The 23,380-nt window shown below is 37.3% G+C and overlaps 1 protein-coding gene across 1 annotated transcript in view; it reads right to left on the bottom strand.

Moving 5' to 3' along the window:
• Nucleotides 1–2,407: 2,407 nt before the first annotated feature.
• GABRA2 (gamma-aminobutyric acid type A receptor subunit alpha2) overlaps nucleotides 2,408–23,380 on the bottom strand; it is a 63,956-nt gene continuing 42,983 nt past the window's right edge. Inside the window, 5 exon segments of the mRNA XM_037383932.1 lie at nucleotides 2,408–9,573; nucleotides 13,616–13,632; nucleotides 13,635–13,816; nucleotides 21,851–22,007; nucleotides 22,801–22,944. Of these exon segments, the coding sequence (XP_037239829.1) occupies nucleotides 9,265–9,573; nucleotides 13,616–13,632; nucleotides 13,635–13,816; nucleotides 21,851–22,007; nucleotides 22,801–22,944 (809 nt within the window). The 3' untranslated portion in view covers nucleotides 2,408–9,264.

Raw genomic sequence — 23,380 nt, 5'->3', positions numbered from 1 at the left:
GAAGGGCAATACCCTCACTCAGCCTGTGCTGTTCTGCAGATAAAGTGTACGCTCCAGTGCGGGATACAGGTAAAGACATGCTGTAAATAGAAATTTTACCTGAAGAACATAAGGGAAATTTCTTTAACATTTTTTCTACTCCTCACGTTTTAATTTCCCTTCAAATCCAGGAGACTGTGACAACAGTTAGAAGGAGGATGTAGCCTCTGACAAATATTCCAACACCAAGGAAATATTTGTTGGTACCTTTAACACTCAGAGTCTAAAAGCCTGAAATCCAAGATGAACCATCTAACATAATCTGAACTATGAGCAACACAATATCTTGAACTGTGAGGTATTCCACAGAGCTCATAAAGCAGCCCCAGCCAAGGCCTACAAGGAGCAATAGATTCTACAGTTTGTTTTTGAACTGAAGGCTGTCACTGATGCACACACGAGGCACCTAACTGGCATAGCCTGTCCTGCCAGCAGCTGCCAGAAAAGCATAAGCAGGAGCTGTGATACGTCACCTTGGGGCCACAACTGCAATTACCCAGCCCTGCATTTACAGGTTCGTGACTTCCCGCAGGAAGGTGCTGGCACCGAAGCACAGGGCTTTCCAGACCAAAAGACTGCATAACCAACATAGAACCCTTTCCCCAAGGGAAAATCACACTGTCCGAGCACTGCCTGCCTGCAAATCTTCCATACATTTGCAGCACCTGTTAAAGGAGGAATCCTGCTCCTTCAGGGTTTCTCACGCAAGAGGTTCCAAGGCTGACAGGGTAGACGTTTGGCTACGAAGCATCACACATTCCAGCACAGAGGTATGCCACTGTTTCAGCTGAGGGTTGCAGCTACCTGACCTATAGCACTCTATAGTCAAGTACCTACATGCATTTGAAACTAAAAAATCAAGTCCAACAGCCACATTGTAACTATTACCGCATGACCAATGGTAGACAATGTATAAAAGGGAGGCTTTTCTTCACCTGGTATGGTATGTATTTTGTATCACCTCAGTACAAGCAAATTTATTAGGGAAAGCAAAATCACTCAGTTTGTGTGAGGATATGTGATAGCAAGGCTCTTTTGCTGCATCCTGTTAATTGACAGAAGTCATTGTACTCATGCAAAGGATATTGTCCCAATTCACAGACACAGGTAGAGTTTGTTATCCACCAGCCCAAATATCTCTTTCAGGGTACAAGCAAGTTAGATCTAAGCAGTGATCTTCCAAGGAAAACCCTGGGAAAGCCAGCCTTGTGGTGAAGCCTGGGCCCAAATGTTTGAGTTTTCAACCTAAATTACCAATAAAGCCAAACAAGACTATGTAGCTTGGACTATATACATAGGGACACTTGTCTCAGAAGTCCAAAGAGATAGAGCAGGTAGCAACAGGCACGATTTGCAACATGGGAAATTCCAATCAAATACAAAGGAATGTTTTTATGCCATGAAGGTAGTGACAGAGGAGCAGGGACCCAGGGAGGCTGTGCAGATCTCCATCCTTAGAGATGCCTGACACTGACTGGACAAGGCCTCACACCATTTAACGTGGCTGTGCTTTGAGCAGGGCATTTGACACCATGACCTCCATAGACCCTTTTCAATATAAATTATTGCAACTTTGCTATATTTACCTATTTACAACATAGATTGCTCCCACACTGTCCTGGCATTCCCAGGTATTCCAGGAGATAATTACATAGCCCCAGCTCAGATACAAGGATCCCCAAATCCCTTCCGACGAGCAAAACTACTTACATCTTCCATGAAGAACATTTATGTGTTTGTCATGAGAAGATGCAGCCATACAGGAAAAGAAAGGGCCACCCCTGAAGTATATATAGCCTTTCCACTGAAAGACCTGGAACTCAGAACACTCATTTTAAAACAAAGAAAACAAAACAAAACAAAACAAAACAAACAAAAAAAAAAAACCACCAGCACACACAAATCCACACCCTACTAACAGTATATACATTTAGGGTTGTTTCCACGTAACTTTTGTTGCCCCGTCTACTCCCGTTGATGAACCAAGCTGTCTTGTAGCAGCTTTCTTATATTCCATCTGGTGATTAGTATATACCCTGCAGCAATATGTTTCATAATCTCCTGAAAACATGAAATATTGCTATGCATAATATGAATACATGGGGACATTCTCATTATATACATAAAAAAACCCTGTTAAACTCCCACCAAGCTAAGGAATATTTTTTCCCAATATATTGTTTGCTTCCTTTTGGAAATTCTATCTTTAATAAAAAAGCACCTTCACAGAGGATGTAATGGGTGCTTAAGACAAGCAAACAAAATCAACCAAACAAAAACCCCACACACAAATCCTGAGAAAAAAAGCCATGAGGGGAATTAAACATTTGTGCTGTCAAACCATTAAAAACAAAAATACCAAATGTGCTATATTTAAATTAACTTTAATAAGAAGTACAAAAAGATAATGTTAAGCAATATTTTGCATGTGGTTAATATTCTTCAACAGCAAGCAGTGACACATTCAAACATAAATTCAGTTATTTCTTTTACATTTTAGAAAAGTAACAACTTTTTCCAGTTAAAACAAGGTCACAAATTACAGAATATTATCATCCTCTTTAGTTATTTGTAACTATGAAACCTACTAAATAAGTGAACTGTCACCCAGATTTTATATGATGTTGATGTTCAAGGTTAAGTATACTTACATTTATCATGCAGTTTCTTACTGTGCATATTTGATTGGTGTTTAATTTTCTTTAAAATTATCGGTTCCATTGTTCCTCTTTCAATATTTCTTGTTGATACACTGAAAGCATCTATTTTCAAATTCCTTTACATTTTCATGCCTAAGTGACTCACTAAAGTAGATTTTTCATACAATGCATAAATGCTCTCTGACTCCAGCCCAGCTGAGAAATTGCAAACAATGTCTGAATAAGACTCCACGTTATTTTACTATTTTCAAGTATAACAAGATTTAGTGTAATCACTTCCATTGAAATTAAGTGCCTTCACATGTTTCTTAATAAAGTGACTAGAGGAGAGAGGTGAAGGGGTGCTGTTTAGGAACTGATTTTTTAACAGTTTATAGATACGTTGCATATTGTACACATGTATTCTAATAGATGTAAAGTACTACATTGCATTCCATGCTAATGCCTAAGCTACAGTAGCCTATAACTGATAAATTCAGCCAAAATGAACATCTAATAAAGAATATCAAAAGCAGTTGATCAAAGCAATTTCTTGTTCCATTCTCTATCTCCATCCATCCTCAACAGTATAGGTAGATGGATGAAGTACTGGAAAACAAATACAACACTTTAACCTGTTGAAGCTCACCTCTTTGAGTATCAGATGAATGAAAGCACTCAGTGCAATCATTAAAACCTTGAATGCATAAAGACATGCTCCAGGCCACCTGATCAAGTAAAGTATTCACAATATTATGTAAGGAATTAAATCTGAGAGCAAAATATAACTTTTAAATCATCCATCGATAAAAATATATTCATATATATTTATGTAGACACCAACACTAGAGGAAGAGTATACATCATCTTGCATATTTTAAAACACCCTCCAACTTCCTTTTTGTGACTGTTATCATCTACTCCTAACTCATAGCACTTGCACAATATTCTTAAAAGGCATTAATATATAGCAGGAATGAAACAGACATCAAGTCCTGTATTTCAGTATGGATGGCCCTTCTTTTAAGGGCTTATTTTCATGGGTTAAAGAACTAAGCACCTCTGTTCAAAGGAGAGCCCAGGTGTACTCTCATGTGTGCTCCCTCTCTGTAAATGATCCTTACTGACTTCAGTGACATAGATGAAGATCTGGAGGATGCTAACCAGCTTTATTTTAAATTCAGCGCAAATTTTGCCCTGCTCTCAGTCAGAGATGTCAAGCCCGCAGCGTTTAGCCTTTCCCAGTAAGATGTAATCACAGACTCCAAAACACGAGTTCAAGGATTCACCTAGAGAGATCTGATTCTAGAAAATTAAATGGTTTAAAGTAGAGGAAGGCAAATTTTTTTTTATGTGATTAACATCTGCCATTCATCGAAACCAACTTTGAGCCTTTAGCTTCTACTACTAAAGGTGTGATGATGTTCCTCACTGATTCTCAGATGGCTGGAATGAATAGTTGGGTTCAGAATAGAATTAAAAGTTCTGGTTGTTAGGGGCTTTGGGTTATCTACAGAAATGAGGTGCAGGAGGTCTCCTCGACTGAAAATAAGAGCAGGTAATTTTAAAGGGATACAACTTAAAGTTATATTGCAAAGTGACAGCATTTTAGCAGAAGTTACACCGTCACTGGGAAGAGGTGGAAGGAATCCTAAAATTGCTTTCTAAAGAACCACTCCCTTTACTGGAGGCTGAAGTGTGAGCTGACTCTCATATAAATTCACATAATTACTTTAAAACGTCAAAGTCTTTAAGACAAAAGCTTTATAAATGACATCAAATTATACCACATTTAGAGATTCTATTTAGATTTGTTTAGACATTTGTACATTTATCATGCTCTGTGTTTTTTAAATGAAGCAATTTAACTTTCTGGGCTCATTTTAAAATGTTTTCTTCCTCTACTTTAAAATCCATTGCATTGCTTTCTAAATTTTAGCATTGTGTGTCTACACATAATTGGGCATAGACTGATGGTGGGTTTATATCCATACTGAAATCATCTTTCATGCAAATTTTTTAGGAATGGAAACATTCAGGAACGGACTTCATCTATTTTGTGAAAGGCCAAGGTAAAAACCTGTGCACCACTAAGCTTTCAGAATAGGAATGAGAGGTATGGAGGATGGATGCTGACTATCTGTGCTTAAGTGAAAGTCACACCTCTTAAGAAAACAAAACTACAGCTAATGAAGTTCCACTTAATTCCTGAAGCTTCTTTCCTCCCACCACCCTAGATGTCCCATATGGTGGGAAGCTCACAACATTGCATGGTTTTCACAGAGCAGGCAGCAGAAGCCTCTCAGTTTCAAAGGCACAATCATGTCCCTCAAGTAGCAGAATTATACGAGAAGTATTTAAATGTCATACGCTTTAAAGGTACTTTCCCACAACTCAAGTATGAAGGCTCAGACCGAAGCTGAAACAAAAATATACATTACCTCCCTCAATGGCTTCTTCCTCCATCATCTCCAAATCCACTGACACAGTAACAAGCCCATTTACTTCTCCTTCCCCTTTCCTCCCCTACACATGCCTATGTCCTCCCAGCTGCTTCTAGTTGCTTTCATGCAGACAGTTTATGGTCACCCCACTCCTGAAAAGTCTCACCACCCCGTATGTTATCTATAATCACTGGGAAGGGAAGGTGATTCAGCAAGGCTCCTGGGCTCCTGTTTGGTGTCTATTGAAGCTCTTTCATGCTCTCTTCTGTGACCATAAAGGCAAGCTCGCTCCTGAATTTACCATAATATTCAGTGGTATGAGTATTCTCCCAAGCAAAAGCTCGTATCTCACATCTACCATAATAATTTCTTTAAGGATGCTCAACAATGCAGCAGTTACAATTTGGATTAACCCAGATGTGGAAGCTGAAGGGAATTTCATTGGCTACAACATAATTGAGAAGTTTGGAAGCCACTCTTTTAAAACCAATCTGTTAAGAAGTCTCCAGCAGACAACCCTGGCTGATAAACCCTGCTGATCTCTATATTCTTCATGCTGATTTATAAATTACTGTTAAATTAACAACCACATGCATTCAGAAGTATGTGCCCCCATACTACCTTGGAAACCTATTTCATAAACCTCATTCAGAATTATGGTAATTCCAATCCAAGTTTACCACAGTGTTATATCATTGTATTTATTGTATTCTTTCTTAAGTCACATAACATATGACACCCTGACCCAAGAATAATAGGAAGAATAAATTAGATTAACATATCAACCAAAAATTTCACTCACAGACCCCATGTGCAAGTATGTGATAGTGAAGTGACTTGCGTTTGCTCACTCATGCCCTCTCTCACTGCTTGAAGTATTTAAGACCAGCAAGCTTTACTCAAATTAAATGAAAGTTTTAGGTATTTGGCACATAAATCTGTGACACCAGATTTAAAATCCCAGACACAGATTCTATACTGCTAAGTGGAAAGAAGGTCTAACTCTTGTGTTCCAATATTCCTTGCATGATGCTTGCATTTACTTGAATCTTTACATTCAAATTCACTTATCCAGTTATTAGTCTTACAAATTTGCAACTTATGTGTGGTCAGTTTACTCGCTATAAATGTTTCGGTAGTGAAACAGTAAAGCAGACTCCTTCCTCCTACAGGAGGAGTTTGCCTTAACACAAACCAACTGAACTAAATGGAAAAGCAATAACTTTTCTGGAGTGTACGCACTCAAAGCCTTGCTGATGCCCACAACAACTGCATGTAGATATTTAGAATATATTATTTTTCACTGAGTCATTTTATAGAGTATGCCTATTTTTCTATATCAGCATGCAAGAAATGTATCTTTAGCATGTGATAAACACCTTTTTTTTTTTTTTTCTGTCTGACTGACTCTAAGTATAACAAAAGCATGGAGAAAATGGTCAGTGAATGAAAAAATAATTGTACCCAATACAAGCAGTAGCAGCAGAGTAGACTAACGTAAGACAGTAACAGGCTTCTTGTGCCAACTGAAGATATATATGCTTTTCGTGTGCAGCTCTGCATTACACAGATGTTATCTTCCAGAGAAGAAGACTTGTTGGAGAAGACTTTACTGTTAAAAACCTTTGAGGGGTCTCATTCTTGGATAAGGATGCAAAATCCTTCCGTATCAGTAATCCAGCATGCCTCTGAGCAAAATCATGTTTGCAGGGGGGAGCATTCTGACTATACAGTGTTGTGCATGGAGCAATACACAACATCCTTCAAACATTACGAAGGGTTTGGAGTACCTGGGATATGGCCAAGGGTGAAACACAAACCTGTTTCTCACACCCCAGTTCAGTGAGGTTCAGAGAGTCCCTAGATCTTGCTGATGTGAACAGAAGGTAAGAACTCCCACTAAGTCACAGGAAGGAGACCTCAGCTACAGAAAACATAATTGAGCTACTCAAGTTCAAGTGCAGTTTAGCATGGGCCTCCATTAAACTATACAGTCAGAGCCCTTTGCCAAAAACAGAGTTAAAAGTGAAGGGATTTTTTCTACATTTCTAATATTTACAATTATTTGTACATATGTACATATTTATATATTTATTCATACCTGGACAATGCGATGTTAAAGGGATAATCTATAATTTACAAATGAAACATTTTTAAAATGTATAATTATACCATGAAAAAAACCTTTTTTTTATTGCTTGCTTCCAGCCTTATGCTCATAAACACGCTATTGCACACATCTCCATGTTACATGGAAGATCTACATTTATATATAAATATATATGAAAATAAGGATAGTTTTATTTTAATATTCTGAGTAAAGTGCTCATTTTTTAACTACTGTTGATGAGAAAGGTTTAATCTGACGGTTTAGTTAGAGGGACTTCAAGGGATACACACCTTGTCCATGCTTTCCCTTTCATTTATAACTTATGAAATGTCTTTATTTTTCTGATGTCATCTCTGTCTTAACTATTAATTCTATTCATAATATGCATTTGTGACCTTGGCATCTATACTGTCACACAAAGTACAAAACAGAACCACATTAAAAGCAAAGAAAAAGCAAGAAAATAAAAGAGCAAATGAAAGCAGTGTTTCTCATTGTTGTTTTAGCACATTTCCATGTCTTAAGATATCTTTATTTGATTTTAGAAATATTTGTACAACTTTGTTAAACTCTGAACATATCTATTTTATGCACTATACTCAAGTACTGTACAAAACTGCAATAAATGACACTATACGACTACATATGTCTCTACTAGAAGACATCATCATAAAGGTGTATCTTTTTTTAAAGGTCAACTAATAACTGCTAATGTATGTGTGAATCAAAACATTTTTGATTGGCCAAGTATACTAAAATCTAATACAGTACACAATTATTTACTTATGTCATGATTACCAGGCCTTTAGGGGCATAAAGAATCTGTTGCAAAGGCTCAGATGAGCAACAATTTTACTGATCAGTATTAAATGTTCAATATAAAAATTGCAAATGGCAGCTCCATTTTGTTATATTTGTGTATAGGGAAAATACAGTTGATACCTACTGATGATGCATGACCTTTATTAAAAAAATACATTCAAATCTTAGTCAAAACCAGTTATAGTATACAAAGTTGTTGTAAAGTTATGTCAGCGAAATGTAAAGTTGCAATTTACAAAAGCAGCAGTAAATTTTAGCATATGGACAATCTCCTGAACTTAAATCATGGTTCTTGTTTCCCTTGAAAACAATGCTTTCTGGTACAAATACAGGTAAGAATTTTAACCACAGGTTTTAGAATATCATTAAGCAAGGAAAAAGAGTGTATTATACTACTGATATACTTAACCCTGAAAAATTTCTGAATGTTTTTATGCATCTGACAATAATCCAATTAAGAAAAAAGGCAAAAAGCAAAAAAACCCAACTTTGCTGAACCAGACGACCTGGCTTAGCAACATCAGATAAACAAAATGGTGAAAAGAATGAGTTTCACTAGCAGAAGTCAGTTGATATTGGAAATTTGATTAACACTTGCTTTTCCCTGAAATCAATTAGAAGAGTTTATTAACAACTTCAAACAGGACAGAAGTAAGAAAGTTGTGGCTTTTGCCATATAGTGGTCTTTACTACTTCTTCAGACTACCTACTGTCCAGAACATTTGTGAACAGTAGAACTGTATGACCACCATACTCTGTTATGTACATGGGTACTGCTTGTATGAAACAATTACACCTTTTTTAAAAAAATCACTTTTTTAAATGACAGTTCTTTCATTAAAGTAGAATTAGTTACTTTATAGAAAAATTTTTAACTTTAAATTAAAAAATACTGTTCCTAAATAATTATGTAGGATCATATCTTCATTTCATTGTACGGAGAGAATATAATTCTGTGTATTTGAATCCTGGTTTAACAGAACTCTCCTGGGTATCACTTTTAAAGAGCTGGCTATATTTGCCATGGGTGCTATCTGTTTACAGACCCATGAATTAACACTGTGTCCCTCCTTTGGAGATACACAGATAAGACATCTATATACACTCTGTACATAATGGTTCACAGATTAGCAGTTATTAGTCGGACTGTACATAGCGAACAACCTATCTGATTAGAATGATGTTTTAAGTCCTCAGTGCAATTCAGCTTTTAGGTTGATGGGGCAAAGCCAAGTAAGACAGGCTCCCTGTTTAAATATGTAGCCCAATACACTAAATTAAAAGTACCAAATAAGACTGGAAACACTATTCTAGACATTCTGTCAATTTTGCTAACACTGTTGAATGTCTTCTTTGCTTCCTGTGGCTTCGCTTCTGGTTTTGCCTTGTTGGGTTCTGCAGTTGTAGCACTCTTGGAGATGGTTGGTAGCACTGAGTCCTTGGTAATGTTTGGAGCATAGTTGGCAACAGCCACTGCATAGGCATTGTTTTTCTTAATGACAGATGCTTTTTCTTTTTTCTATTGAAAGACAGCATGAAGTTAAATATTTAATGTGTATTTGCCAGAATAGACTTAATAAAACATCTTTTCAAATGTTAAACAAATGAGTATGTGTGAGTCTGTTAAAATAAATACCAGAAATACCATACCGATAAATTGAAATATAAAGAAAGACACTCCCCGTCTATCCAAAAAGATGGTACAGGTAACATAAGAATGGTCTAAAAACATGGACTCTTGCATCATCAAATGCCCTACCAAAGTTATATGAGGAAGGGTTTGTTACTGCAGTTGTAAGGATAAATGGAGAGGAGCTGGTCTTTCTCTAGCTGCTTTGTATATGCTCCTTACAATAGAATTGCAAGATCTCTAAAATGTTCTCTGTAAGAGAACTAGGAGGACGTGAATGGGTGGACTGGGAAAAAAAGATTACCTGGCATTGTAATAAAACGCAAATGAGGCCATCTTTCCCACATAAATCTAGCATCACTATTATTTGAACACCTCATAACATACCACCAATAAATACAAGGATTTCAATAATGGTCTAAGTTTTTTAAGAGATTCCGAAGGTGTGTATTTACATGTACATATACATACACACACACACAGAGGTCAGAAAGAGATTGTGATTAAGATAAAGAACTATTCCAGCCTGGTAGTTGCAGAAGTGAGCTGCAAGAAGTAGCCCAAAAACTGTTTCTGTTTTTCAGAATTATTTTTTTTTAAATGCGTTACATTGATGAAATGGGGGTTAGAATCTAAAAAGTAACAGAAGGTAAGTGGAATAGAATGACAAGAATTTAATGAATTCAGCAAAGGGAAATTAAGGTCTTGCACCTGGAGAGGACCAACCCCATGCACCAGTACAGGTTGGGGCTAATGGGTTGGAAAGCAGCTTTGCAGAAAAAAGCCCAGAAGGTCCTGCTGGCCACCAAGCCAAGCCCAAGCCAGCAATGTGCCTTCAGAGCAATGAAGGCCAACAGCCTCCTGGGCTGCATTACAAAGAGCATTGCCAGCAGGCAGAGGGAGGTGATCGTTCCCCTTGACTCAGCCCTGATGAGATGTATCCGGGGGTGCTGGATCCAGTTCTGGGTTCCCCAGGTCAAGAGGGATATGGAAATAATGAAGCAAATCCAGTGAAGAACAACAAGATGATTTAATGCCTGAAGCACCCTAAAATATGAAAGGCTGAGAGAGCTAGGACCTGTTCAGCCTGAAGAAGAGAAGGCTCAGCGGAGAATCTTATCAATGTTTAAAAATACCTGGTGGGAGAGAGTAAAGAAGACCAGACCAGATTCTTCCCTGTGATATCCAGTGGAAGGACAGGAGGCAATGGGTACAAATTGAAATGCAGAATATTTCCACTTAACAAACAAAAAAGCCTGCTTTACTGTGAGCATGACTTAGCACTGGAACAGGTTGCCCAGTGAGGCTGTGGAGTCTCCATCCTTGGAGATATTAAAAAACCATCTGGACATGACTCTGAGCGACTGTCCCTAGCTGACTCTGCTTGGAGTAGGGAAGTTAAATTCAACAGTCTCCACAGGTCCCTTCCAACCTCAGCAATTCTGTGTTTTTATGGGATTGTGTATGCTCTCAAATGGCTAAAGTTCAGCCAATGGCAGTCCAATGGAGAGGCTATGTCTATAGATATATACAGGAGTGTGTAGGCTAATGAGGATAGACTTGAGGTTTTAGACATACAGAGGTACACAGACCAGCTCTGCAGTAAAACTGTAATGCTATAAAATGATTGACTGTTTTGCAGTAAGCCCAAACTAAGGAACTTCTAATAACCTACAGGAGCGAATGGAAGGATTTCAGTTTCTCAGAAAGCATGGCTCTCCATTTGTAATTGAGAAGCAGCAAATAAATATAGATTCAGTCCATCTCTTCCGCGAAATACAGAATTAAACAGATAAGAAATAGTTAACTTTGGACTCATATAAGAAATCATCAGCTGTTGTACTGGTTTGGTTTGATTTTTAATCTGATGGAAGTGGCACAAATGAGGGAAGAATTGTTGATACTTCTCATACAAGTGCATTCCACTTTTTTACTTCCACTGGGAAGCATCTACCCAATTTCCAATTTTTGATTTTAAATTAGCTCCAACTTGATATTTATTAAGGACATCTACAAATCTTGATCAGATCTTCATGGTTAGATGTAGTGCCCTAAATACCTTGTCTCAAGAGATGGTATCACATAAAAAGAAAATCTGGGATCAGGTGGGAATTCAGCATTGCTTCCTTGTTGACTGGAGCGTGAAAAAGGGCTGATCAAATAGTAGTCTTGTCCCTGCACCTGCTTTCCTGTGAGACCAATTCCATGTTGTAACATCCAGATGGAATTTCCATATGACATGAACACAGATGACTGTCACTGAGGAACATATTTCACTTTATTGGTAAGAGTAAATCTGGCTTTACGTGCACAGATGCATTCAACAAGAGTAAGAGCAAATTACCAAATCAAATTACTAAAGGAAAACTTTAATTATTCTATAATTCCTTCCTTTCAGGCATTCCTAGTGTGTTTTTAAAAGGTACCTGTAATACCATTAATGAGACCTGCATAATAAAGACAAACCCTATTTTTGTATGAGAAACTATGAATATGTTAAAAGTTTAGCTTTTGTTAAGCCAGTTTTGAAAGAATACAGAACTGGAAATGTGAATAATATATAAATCTTAAATGGAATGGCTAATTTTGTCATCCTATGGAAGGAATACTACCTAGCTGTTCACAGCTGCCCACTCCTAAGATCACAAGACAACACTGTTATATTCATTTAAAGGAACAGCCAAAGGATGATTGGAGAGTTTATTTAAGGGCTCCCTACATTGTTACAATGCTAGGGCAATGTGCCAGTCTGAAAAGCCTCACTCGTGACATGCTGACAAACTTGTAGTGATTCGATATCTACTTCTAGCATGAGGGAGCAGATCCTGAAGCTATGGATAGTTCATGCCCTTCCAGAACCCACAGGGAATTATAAACAATGTACTCATTTCCTCTGATTGTCCTTTATCATTAACTGAACATTTTGCTGCTTTATGCATTCAAAGTGCTGAGAAACCATCAGTTAATTAAACTGTTTCACGTCTACTATTACCATCTAGAAAGCAAATAATATTCTATCCTATTTTAAGGAGAACCACAGAAACCAGAATATTCTTGTAAGAAGAAATCCTTTCCCATGGGTAGAATCAGGGACTCAGATAGGACAAAATTATATCGGATAGTAAGTCAGTCAAAACAACAAGTCAGCTTTAACATTTGTTCTGAGTTACTAAAATTATAAACTGTGAAGCTTGACACAAATTTAGGTGTATCACCAGTTCATTTTGTTCACAAAATAAGAAATTCCATCAGGTTAAAATTTCTTCATGATATCACACCTACACTACTATCAATACCAGAAAATTAAGGCATGACTGTGCTTCTTGCACCCCCCAAGCATTCAATACATCACAGGTGAAGAAGTAATCAGAATTTTTGTACAACTGCTATGTAAATTAGTTTAAAAATGAATGTCTACATATCATTAGGGATAGTTTCAGAATACTGAAAATGCTCAGAACTTCTAGATTTTGTTATTAATAGTTTTTAATATATGGGCATTCAGTTGTTTTTCTGTTCCTTAGTTACCAGGAAAATTATAATACATTATCTCTTTCTGTAATCTTTGCTTATTTCCGACTCAATGGGATTAAATAAATAATAGAGTGATTGACCAATATAATCTGGATTAAATTTTCTGAATAAAACAGATAACAGATAAACAATTACATCTGGGGAGTCAAGAAACAAGTCAAGACAGTCCCCAACATAAAAAAGAGCAACATGCTTTGATACCTAAATCTGGATTATTGAGACAAAATGAGATTAGCTACTCAGGGCAGATATATTTTGTTCAGGACAGAAAATACATCTACCTTCTTTTGATATAAATAATCTTTTTTTTTTTTATATAGCCAATTTTGTCAAAACAATATATTACAGCTGGTTTAGTGCAATTGACTAGAAACAGGGCTATTTCCTTAGGACTTACCTTATCATTCACTACACTTTTCCATCCCAGGCCCATCCTCGTTTTGTGAAATAATTTACTGTTGCAAATTCACTTAATGCAGAGAATACAAACGCATAACAAACAGCAATAAACCAATCCATAGCTGTTGCATATGCTACTTTGGGGAAGCGAATTCGAGCACTGATGCTCAGCGTTGTCATTGTCAGCCACAGTGTGTTACTCCTGCAAGGGGACAAAAAACAGAACATCAACAATGTTACTTGGATTTTGCATGTCAACAAAAATACAAACCCAAGAATATTCATGAAACACAATGGAAAATTTGCTTGTCTAAGTTGGTGAAAAAGTGCCAGAACCATGTTGAAGGCTCCATTGGGCGTTCCCTTTGCAGTGCTTTAGTTCAATTTTGTCATCTAAACTTCCCTTTTTTAGCCAGCTGAAGTTTTTACTTACAGGAGAGAGATAATTCCTTTTTTGTTTGTTTTTGTTTTTGGCTATCAGGACAGGTAAGGGATAAGATTAACAATTCCTTAATGGAATCATAATATCTTGCAGCATTAGAGTAATGAATACGTTAGCATTTGGTGGCTGTAGGTCTGGCACCCATCTTTACTGACCGGTCCACATACATTGACCGTACACATACATTATTAGAGATAATGTTGGGGGAGGCATTGCCAGTAGCTTTCTCACTAACCAACCAGGGACACAGATGAGGACATAAACAGGTTTCTGTTCAGGTAACACGGATTTTTTCTACAACAGCATATTGATTTGAAATATCAGATTATTATATCTGTGTATAATGTGTCAGCAAACAAGACCCAGGAAGATTGTTGTTCTTTCACTGTGGCAGTTATTAAAAGGCCTTTACAGTACTTTGCACATAATGAGGACCCATTAGGAAGCCAGGGATTATACCAAAACAAAACAAAACAAAACCAAACAAAACAGAAAAAAAGATACATGGGAGGACAGAGAAACATCTTCTCTTTCGGAATCTGTTTTAGCAAGTCAAAGACCCACAGCCCACAAATGCAGTCTCCATTCATTAAGTAAATCAGTTGCTCCCACCCCAGGCTGAATCACACTTAGACAAACTAAACTAGATTCCGTTTGTGGCACGGCCATTAAATACATCTCCAGAATGAACAGCAACACAACGTGATATACTTAGCACAGATCAGCAAACCTCCACTCCATTATGGACCAGACAAAAAGAGATACCATGGCTGAAATATAGTAAATCAGCACATCACAGCTTTCAACAACTACACACTCCTAAAACTGTTGTAAGAAGATTCCACAAGAGAAAGTAAAGTCACTCTCCCTAAACCAGAATCCTCCACTGTCAGCAATCTGTCACGGGTTCTGCAGGATTGACCTAGCTCAAATTTCCTTCTGCTACAAGCGAAGCATTTTTAACCACTGTGAAGGGAAGAGAAGCAGCATTACACCAACTCAGACCTCTTCAGGCTTTTCAATCTCCACACACCACACCACACCCCCACCCCCATAAGAAACCTCCACCTCTGAAGGTGCTACAAAGAATGACAACACAAAGTTGAGTGGAACTCAGCCTCAGTGCTGCTCTATCTTGATGCACTCCTAAGGTCTGGACAGCAAGGAAAATAAGGCACAGAAGCATCGTGCTGAGTCACACAGTATCCAGACACCTTAGCAAAACATAATTCTCTAATGCTCTTTTTCAGTCTCCATAAATTAAATAATTGGGTTTCATCTGGAATCAGCCATGACGCTGTTAAGATCTACCTGCCTATACAACAAAAAGAAAGCAGCTATCATACTATATTGTATGAAAATGCATAGACATATATTTGGTAAAGAACTTGTTCTCTCCTAACACTTACACAACATATGGCTTAATTCTTTTTAGCACCTCAGGGAAAAGGCAGTCTGTCTTACATTTAAAATTATCACATGCAAATTTTAAACACTGGTCCTGAGCTGCAGATAAATCATTTTAATTATACAGAAGTATCAGTAAAGTGATTATTTCTCAAAGATAAGGTGACCTCATCCACATGTAAATAAGCACAGTTGCTAAGGTACTGTTCTGTTAAAGTCCTACCTTTTAGAATAAACTAATATTCTGGAAGACCCATTGGCCTCTTCAGAAATCTAATTTAAGATTAACAGCTGAACTTTTCTAGTCTAATTAAAACATCATGAATATACATCTTGTGCCTTGCCACCAGTCGACCAATTCCTCTAAAAGTTCAGCAAGCCACACACTCTGTGACCCAAACGCTAACCAAAACAGCACGTTGTCAGACAACTGCCAGTGCACTGTCATTTATTTCCTTCGCTCTGTACAGTTCAGTGATGATCAAGCTACCAGAGTCATTTAACCTGTACTGAGTGGGAAAAAATTGGACAGGTTAATTAATCTGTGATACCTGCCAGTTTTGGAATCTAGCATTTTTATACTTGATATGTTCTTCAGTTAAAAGACAGATGATTTTGCACATTAGAGTTAATTGAAAAACTCGTATTATTAAGTCTTCTTTATGAGAAAGGACTGAATGGAAATAAGCCACCTCCTGTCCATGCCTAAACCTGAGAGAACTGAAAAATATTTGATGTGGAAGAATATGGTCAACTTGTAAAACAAACACATTGATTTCACATAGATAAAACCCCACAAACCCATACCACTGACCAGATCAGAAACATTCCTCACTGCATTACCAAATCCGAACACTAGTGAGCTAAATTGGTATAAAATGGGTGAGTGGATTGTCCCCCTACAGAGAGATAGTAAAAAATATAAAGGAAACCAATCTTCTCCTCTAAATCTTATACTATTCTGAACAGCCTAAAATAATTTAATAGGCTGTGTAAAGACTGCACAATAAGCACTATGACATAGAAAGACCCTAGTTTTATACAGGTCAAGAAACTATTTCTATAGCCCAGCACCCAGCAGATTGTGGCACTAAAACGGGTGCCAGAAGGACATGGACAGGTATCATCTTGTAAGAGACCACAAGCAGTCACCAGTTTGTCTTTAAAAGGATCCAAAAAAACTAAACCATGATGTTTCCCTTCTCTGAAGAGACCAAATATTTTACACTTGACAGCAAGTATACTCCAACATCTTTACACTTTCTGTTCTCAGCAGTGCAGTCTATAAATCTAAAGTATCTTCTATCACTACAGGGTTTATCCATTCAGGCAAGACCTGAAGCTACTTGATTGCCTAGGATATTTTTTTTGTTTTTTTCATGGTGCCACTTTGCAGCAGCTCATTGGAAGGAGGATATCCAGTCTCCAGGCTGCAATTCAATGCTTTTTCACTAGCACTTCCACTGGCTGGGGAAAGTACCAGCTCTGTCATATATTGGGATTCCAGGACAGACGGATACTGTTCAAAATGTGTTTTAAAGTTAGCCAGCCACCTCTGGGCCAACAATTTCTGTCACTCAGTGGTATAGGGCACTGCCACGCAACAGTGGAAGAGGTAAACTGAAAAATAGAAATGCCTAACTAAGAGCATACAGTGGAAATTGGAGGAGTTAGCAAATAAATAATTAAAGTTCAAAATCTATCAAGATGACAAGTTTATGCCCACATTTGTGTGCAAAAGTCAGGCTACTCCTTGACAGGAAGAAGTTCTTTTAGACCCTAGTTTCACCTTTTGTGTATCAACTGATTTTCTAATTTGAACAGATTTTACACAACTAAATCATGTCCTAGCCCTTCTCATGTTAGAATGTGGACAATCTCCCTTTGAGAACAAAAGTAAAAGGCCTAAATAAAGAGCTACCAAGGACATTTCTGTAACAAAAGAGGTGCTTCAGCTTTGCAATTATTTGTATAAAATGCTTAAGATGGTTCCATTTCTTAAATGTCATGCTACTACTGCAATTTTATTTTTCATCACAACACTTTGCAAAGATACATACTGGTTGAAGAACACATCACAAAAGGATTGATAAATTACCTTATTTTATTTTATAGGAAGCTAATTCCATTGCTCTATTATTTACACTCTTCTTTTTCCTTAACAGTAATTGCAATGTTAGGTAATTAGATCACTCAAACCTGGTCCAAAACCTGAATAGATTTATAAATACAAATAACATAGCAGAAAGAAAAGACTGTCCCTTTTACAGAGAGGCAGATTACTACTTCATTTTATCACTCCGAGAGATAAATAGTTGGAGGTATAAACAAAAGCTTTACAATTCTGGAAATAGTGTAATTTTAAAGTATTATACCATACCATCTGGCTACACACCAAAACTGTTTCTTTTTTACTTACACAATGTATATGTATTACTTAAGAATACAGTTACAACAGGAGGGTACATGGATTCTCATAGGACACCAGGAGGTGAGTCTGGACAACCATTGAGAGAAAGATTGTAGGAAACAGCTCAAGTGCTCTGCCTACCCTTTTTACTAAAAGAACAACACATGAAAGGGCAGAAGTACTACCCTTTTTAAATAGCATGGGAAGCCTTTTTAAATAGCATGGGAAGCCTTTTTAAATAGCATGGGAAGCCAAGGACCGTACATAATCTATTTCCAGAAAAGCTGCATTCAGTCATTCAATTACATATACATACTGTGAAGTTGGTGCTCATGTTGCTTCACTGTTCTAAACATGAGCATGGAACAAAGTTCCCCATGATCGACAGTCAAGATAATTCCCAAAGCTGAATGGCAAGTGCCTATTTACATCAGCTCCCAGAAAAGTTGCATGTCATTATGCCACTATGGAACACCAGGAACACCAGCTAGTGTCTTGACCACACCACTGAGCTAAGAAGGACACTAATCTTGTTTGCAGCGAGCTCAGTCTCTAACCAAGGGCTACAGTTCTCAGATATGCTTGCCCACTGCCTACCACTAGAGCATTTATGGCTGCAGTTAGCAGAAATTCCAATAGGAATTCTAGACTGAAAGTTGTGAGTGTGGGATATCTCTAATGCATGAAAGACAATCTGCAGCATGTGACAAGGCAAAGTAAATCCACATCAGTGGAGATTTTTTCAACAAACTGGGAAAAGGTACTTTGTACATACAGAATTGTTCAAAAGGAAGGGTCTACATAATTCAATTCCATGTAAAATAACCAGAACAAATCTGCACTTTTTTAGGCTTCCCTTTCTGTAGTTGCACGGTTTAAAAGTGTGTCTATTTCAGGTCTAATGGCTTTTTGCTTCAAAGTACATAATTAATATAGGCTTAGAAAAGATGAACCAAGATAACTAAGAACAAGAAAACACAGGGATAGGAATGCAGCATAAGAATAAATGACCACAGAGAACAGAGTCCTGACCAAAGAGCCACAGCTATGTGAATTTAAATTCTGCATCTAGGACAATGTAATAAAAAAAAAAAGATACTATTTTTCTTCTTGCCTGCTTGGGGTATCAAATAATATATATCTGACTACATTCATTTCAACCTTCTTCATTCCTACTCCATGTGAGTTAAACCACATAGAAAACTGTAGCACTGAGAAAACTAATTTCTGATTTTTCTGTCACCTGCATCTAATACTGCTATTCAAATATATGCAATGCTTCTAAATGTTATGACCCCTTAAAAATGACGTGAGAATTCAGTAAGATGCACAAGATTGGTTTTGCTAATATTGTTGACACTAAGTGCATAACAATAAACACATTACTAAATGAAACAGATTGTAATCTTGCACTAAATGAAGGCATTATGAACCAAGCTTATTCCCTTTCGTTAAAAATGCAATCAAATGCTTTTCAAATTTATCTGCTAGAGAAAACACATTCAAGACTTAATTAATGAAGATAAAAGTTTCTTCTTTCAATAATTTAAAGCAAAGTTAAAACAATATAACATTAGGCCATAATTCATTTGAGATAGCTTAGGTCAACAATATTAAATAGGTGCCATAAAGGAAAGGGATTAAAGAGCTCAACTATAAAAGAAGCCTCATTATACCAAGCCCTTAATGTTAACCTGGAACTTGAAACTGTGTTGAGAGAGAATAGAAAGGGGAAAGAAAAGTAACTTCTTTCAAGCATGAAATAATAAATGCTAAGTGGTGTTTTGAATAACCAGGAGTTATGTTTCTTTGAAAGGAATCCTACTTCAGTGGTTAGTCCTTTCCAGGACTTGGTAGCTCTCAAGAAGATATTTGAAACAAATTTCTCATTGATTCTGAAAAACACTTTATCAAACCTAATATTTTCTACTTAACCATACTTTAATTTTGATATATTTATTACACAATGAAAAGATGGCTATCCAGCAAGTGACTACTCCCTATAAAAACTAAAAGTTAAGTATGATCAATACAAATGTAAAGTGCTATCTCCTGCTATTTTTTATATTCCCTGCTGGAAGTAGCTTTTTTTTTTTTGACTTAGCTGTCGTACAGGCTTCTTGTGTCACTGGGTGGAGTCTACCCAAAAGTACCACCCAAATGAGACCTTGAGGGCACCTGCCAAGCTCTGTCAAGATTAATTCAGTATGAGACAGAAAACAGTAAGAAGCAACAGACAAACTTTGTTATGAAACTGTGGCTAACTTCACAGTTTTGTAACACATTTAGGCAGGAGACCAGAGGGTATCAGAAATCCTACTGCTGTCAGTAGGTATGGAGAAAGACCAGGAGGTTCACCTGGGGCTACGCGATTAGAGCAGCCCTTGGCAGCTGATGCTGACAATCTCATCCACAGTGTAAAAGAATGTTAAGAAGTAGCTCCTCAGGGGACATCCAACCCGATGTAGAAGGCTAGGCCTGAGGTGCAAACACTGCTACAGAGGCCAGGCTGCTCCATCAGGCAGATCCTCAACACGTCTTGTGTCTTGTTCCTTCAGGGCGCCAGTCTACAGCTGGCCTGCAGGGGACGAGCCCTGGCGGGTGCGTGAGAAGCATGTCTGTGCGGCAGAAACAAAATACTAGTACAGAAATTGCTGTCTCCTCAGTATACCCACTGCGCTGAGCAAACAGATTTTAGATTTTATGTCACTGGGTGGGGTGGTTCTGTTCTTGTGGCTATCCGACCCTGCTCCCTCCAAGGCATCCTGAAACAGGACACTGTTCATTACCCATATTACGCTAAACCCCCAGGAGAGTAAAGCAGCAGGTTGCCGTGCCAATATTACTTATTTTAAAGAAGATGTGAGACTTTTCATGGACAAATCAGTTACACTGTCCTAAATGTATAGGAGAGAGTACAGAAAAGGGCAAAGTTAGAGTTATAGACAGATTTGACAGTGTACTTGCAAGGCTGGAAAAGAGGAATGTGCACTTGGATAAGCAGAAATGGACAAATTCACAGAAGATTCTGAAGGAAGAAAAAAAAATCTGCCTGATAACCGGTCCCACTAAAACCACTGGCCCATTTCATGAGACTTCAGTGCGGCTCATATTCAAACCTGCAATCTTAACAACACTTTGTGTGACATTTTCAATACCAGCAGAGACAGTAAGTGCTCTGTTGTGCATTATACTCAATATAAATTTGAGTTTGGCCTATTTTTTGAAAGACTGCATAGTGTTTACCGATGACTAATCATATGACTTTTTGCAGCTTTTATGATGGCTGATTCCACACAGACATCACTTTCCTTTTGTTGTGCTAGTCTCTTTTTCTTTAAAAGCAAACAAATTAAAAGAAGTTTAAGTTATGCAAAGAAGAAAGACATTTGTTACTCTGCTTTAATAAAGAGAGCAAAACCTTGTAAGAGAACCACCACTATTTTGCGCTGCTGAAACTGTTCACTCCCTTACAGTACTCTCCAATTTGAATTAGTGTGCAAGTTTTTCCCAGCTGCCCAAAGTAGGGTTTCTTTTAAAGAACTGCAGCTTGCAACATTTAATGCATTCAAATAATCCAACAAATTCAAATTTAATTTGCTTAATTTACAAATATATTTAGAAATGGGCTTACCTACCAAGTACCAAAACATTTGGATAATATCAAGGTAAGGCATTTCAGAAAATAATCTAAATTTACTTGTTAAGTAGAAACATTATCATCTTTTTTCCATTCTGTGAAAACTTTTTCCTTTTAAGGCTCAAGGGTATGTGGACAGTTCTCTCGTACGTGCTAATTTCCAAAAACTGGGATTCTCAGAAGACCTGTAAGATAGCTGTATTTTGGACTAGAAATAGTATCACATTCTACAAACACACTAACTTGAATGAAAAAAGCCTTTACCAAGCATACTACAGAAATGCTTCCTAACAGTTTCAGCTCTTGCAAACAAAGCTAATGCTACTCAGTATACTCACCAAAAACTGTCCTGGCAGGTACAGATTCTCTGTTCAGCCAGAATGACACTTGAGAGAGAATGACAGTCATGATACAGGGAAGGTAAGTCTGAATGACAAAATAACCGATTTTTCTCTTCAAATGAAAATGAGCCGTCATTACTGTGTATTCACCTAGGTGCCACAAAAAACAGCGTACAATGAAACCAAAGGTTATCTTTTTAAGGAAGTACATTTCTTTGGTAAAAGAATGGTATGTTCATATGAAACAAATGCACTAGGGTTAAATTGCACAGAATGTATTTTGCAGTAGAAAGCATCCTAAGGAATATAAAAAGTTTTTGAGTGCAGCTACACCTTATTCCCACTGAGTTCGAGGAAAGATTAGTGTTCAAGAACTTATAGGAACTCTTGTGTGTCCTCACAAGAGCTTCAATCCTACAGGCTCCTGCACATAAGCAACTCTGTGTTCACACAAAAGCACCCTGAGAACTTAGTCTACAGTCAGAAGATAATCATGGGGTCCATCACAGCTTGGCACATACAGGAACACAGCCTAGAGTCTGGTAGAATAATCCAGTGTTTAACGCCAAAAACTTGATGGAAGGAAAAAGTGGTTGAAATCTTCATGCTTCACCATTTAGTAGACAAAAAGTGTCACTTACCATACGAAATTAAACAATTACCCCAGTCTTGGGTTACAAACATTAGGATTCAAGACTGAGCTCCAGATCGCATTAAAAGACAGTCATGGGGGACAAGTTCACCTCTGCTATCACCAGTTACTTATTAACTTGAAAGAATCAGTGAAGTGCTGCTATGTGTTACTTGTACCATACATTAATGGACTATACCCAATATCTTATATTTTGCAAGTTTTTTTCAGTAGCCTTCTAACACCACCAGCAATGCCTATGTTCTTCATAGCCAAGTGAGTGTCTTTTTCTTCAAAATATCTTTTACTAACCTGTACTTGATTTAACTGTCTCTTTTCCAATTGTTTGGCCTAAAAGATCATACTGATTCAATCTTGAGCCATCTGGTGCCACCTGCACTGAATCTGAAGCATTGTAAGTCCAAATGTATGTAACTTCTGAAGTTGTGTATGCATCTGTGGGAAATAAGATAAAAAAAGTTGTCAGCAATTTAAATTAATCAGCTTACATCAAAACTCATAGAATTAGAAGAGTTACTTAAAATGATATGGTAAAAAAATGTTTGGCCATTTAAAATAGCTTTACTGTAGGGTAAATACCTATTGCAGAATGGGAACAGGGCACTCATTTGTGATCTTATTAACCACACTTTATTGCCATTAAATTACAGACAACATCTCTTCTACACTATTAAAAAACTTGTCAGAGATTAGGTATTATAAATATCCTACAACTCACGGTAAACCAGATGAAAAGAACAACAATTCCCATTGTTTAGGGACACATGACATTTTTGAAAATTCATTCCTGTATTGTTCCCGTTTTCCATTGTCCCCACTCTCCACTGTGGGAATGTATGACAAGCATTTTATTATTAGATGAAATTCATAC

Source organism: Falco rusticolus, chromosome 1 (assembly GCF_015220075.1).
Source record: "Falco rusticolus isolate bFalRus1 chromosome 1, bFalRus1.pri, whole genome shotgun sequence".
Lineage (NCBI taxonomy): Eukaryota > Metazoa > Chordata > Aves > Falconiformes > Falconidae > Falco > Falco rusticolus.
Note: the sequence above shows the minus strand (reverse complement) of the source record. Positions and strands in the feature narration are given on the sequence as shown.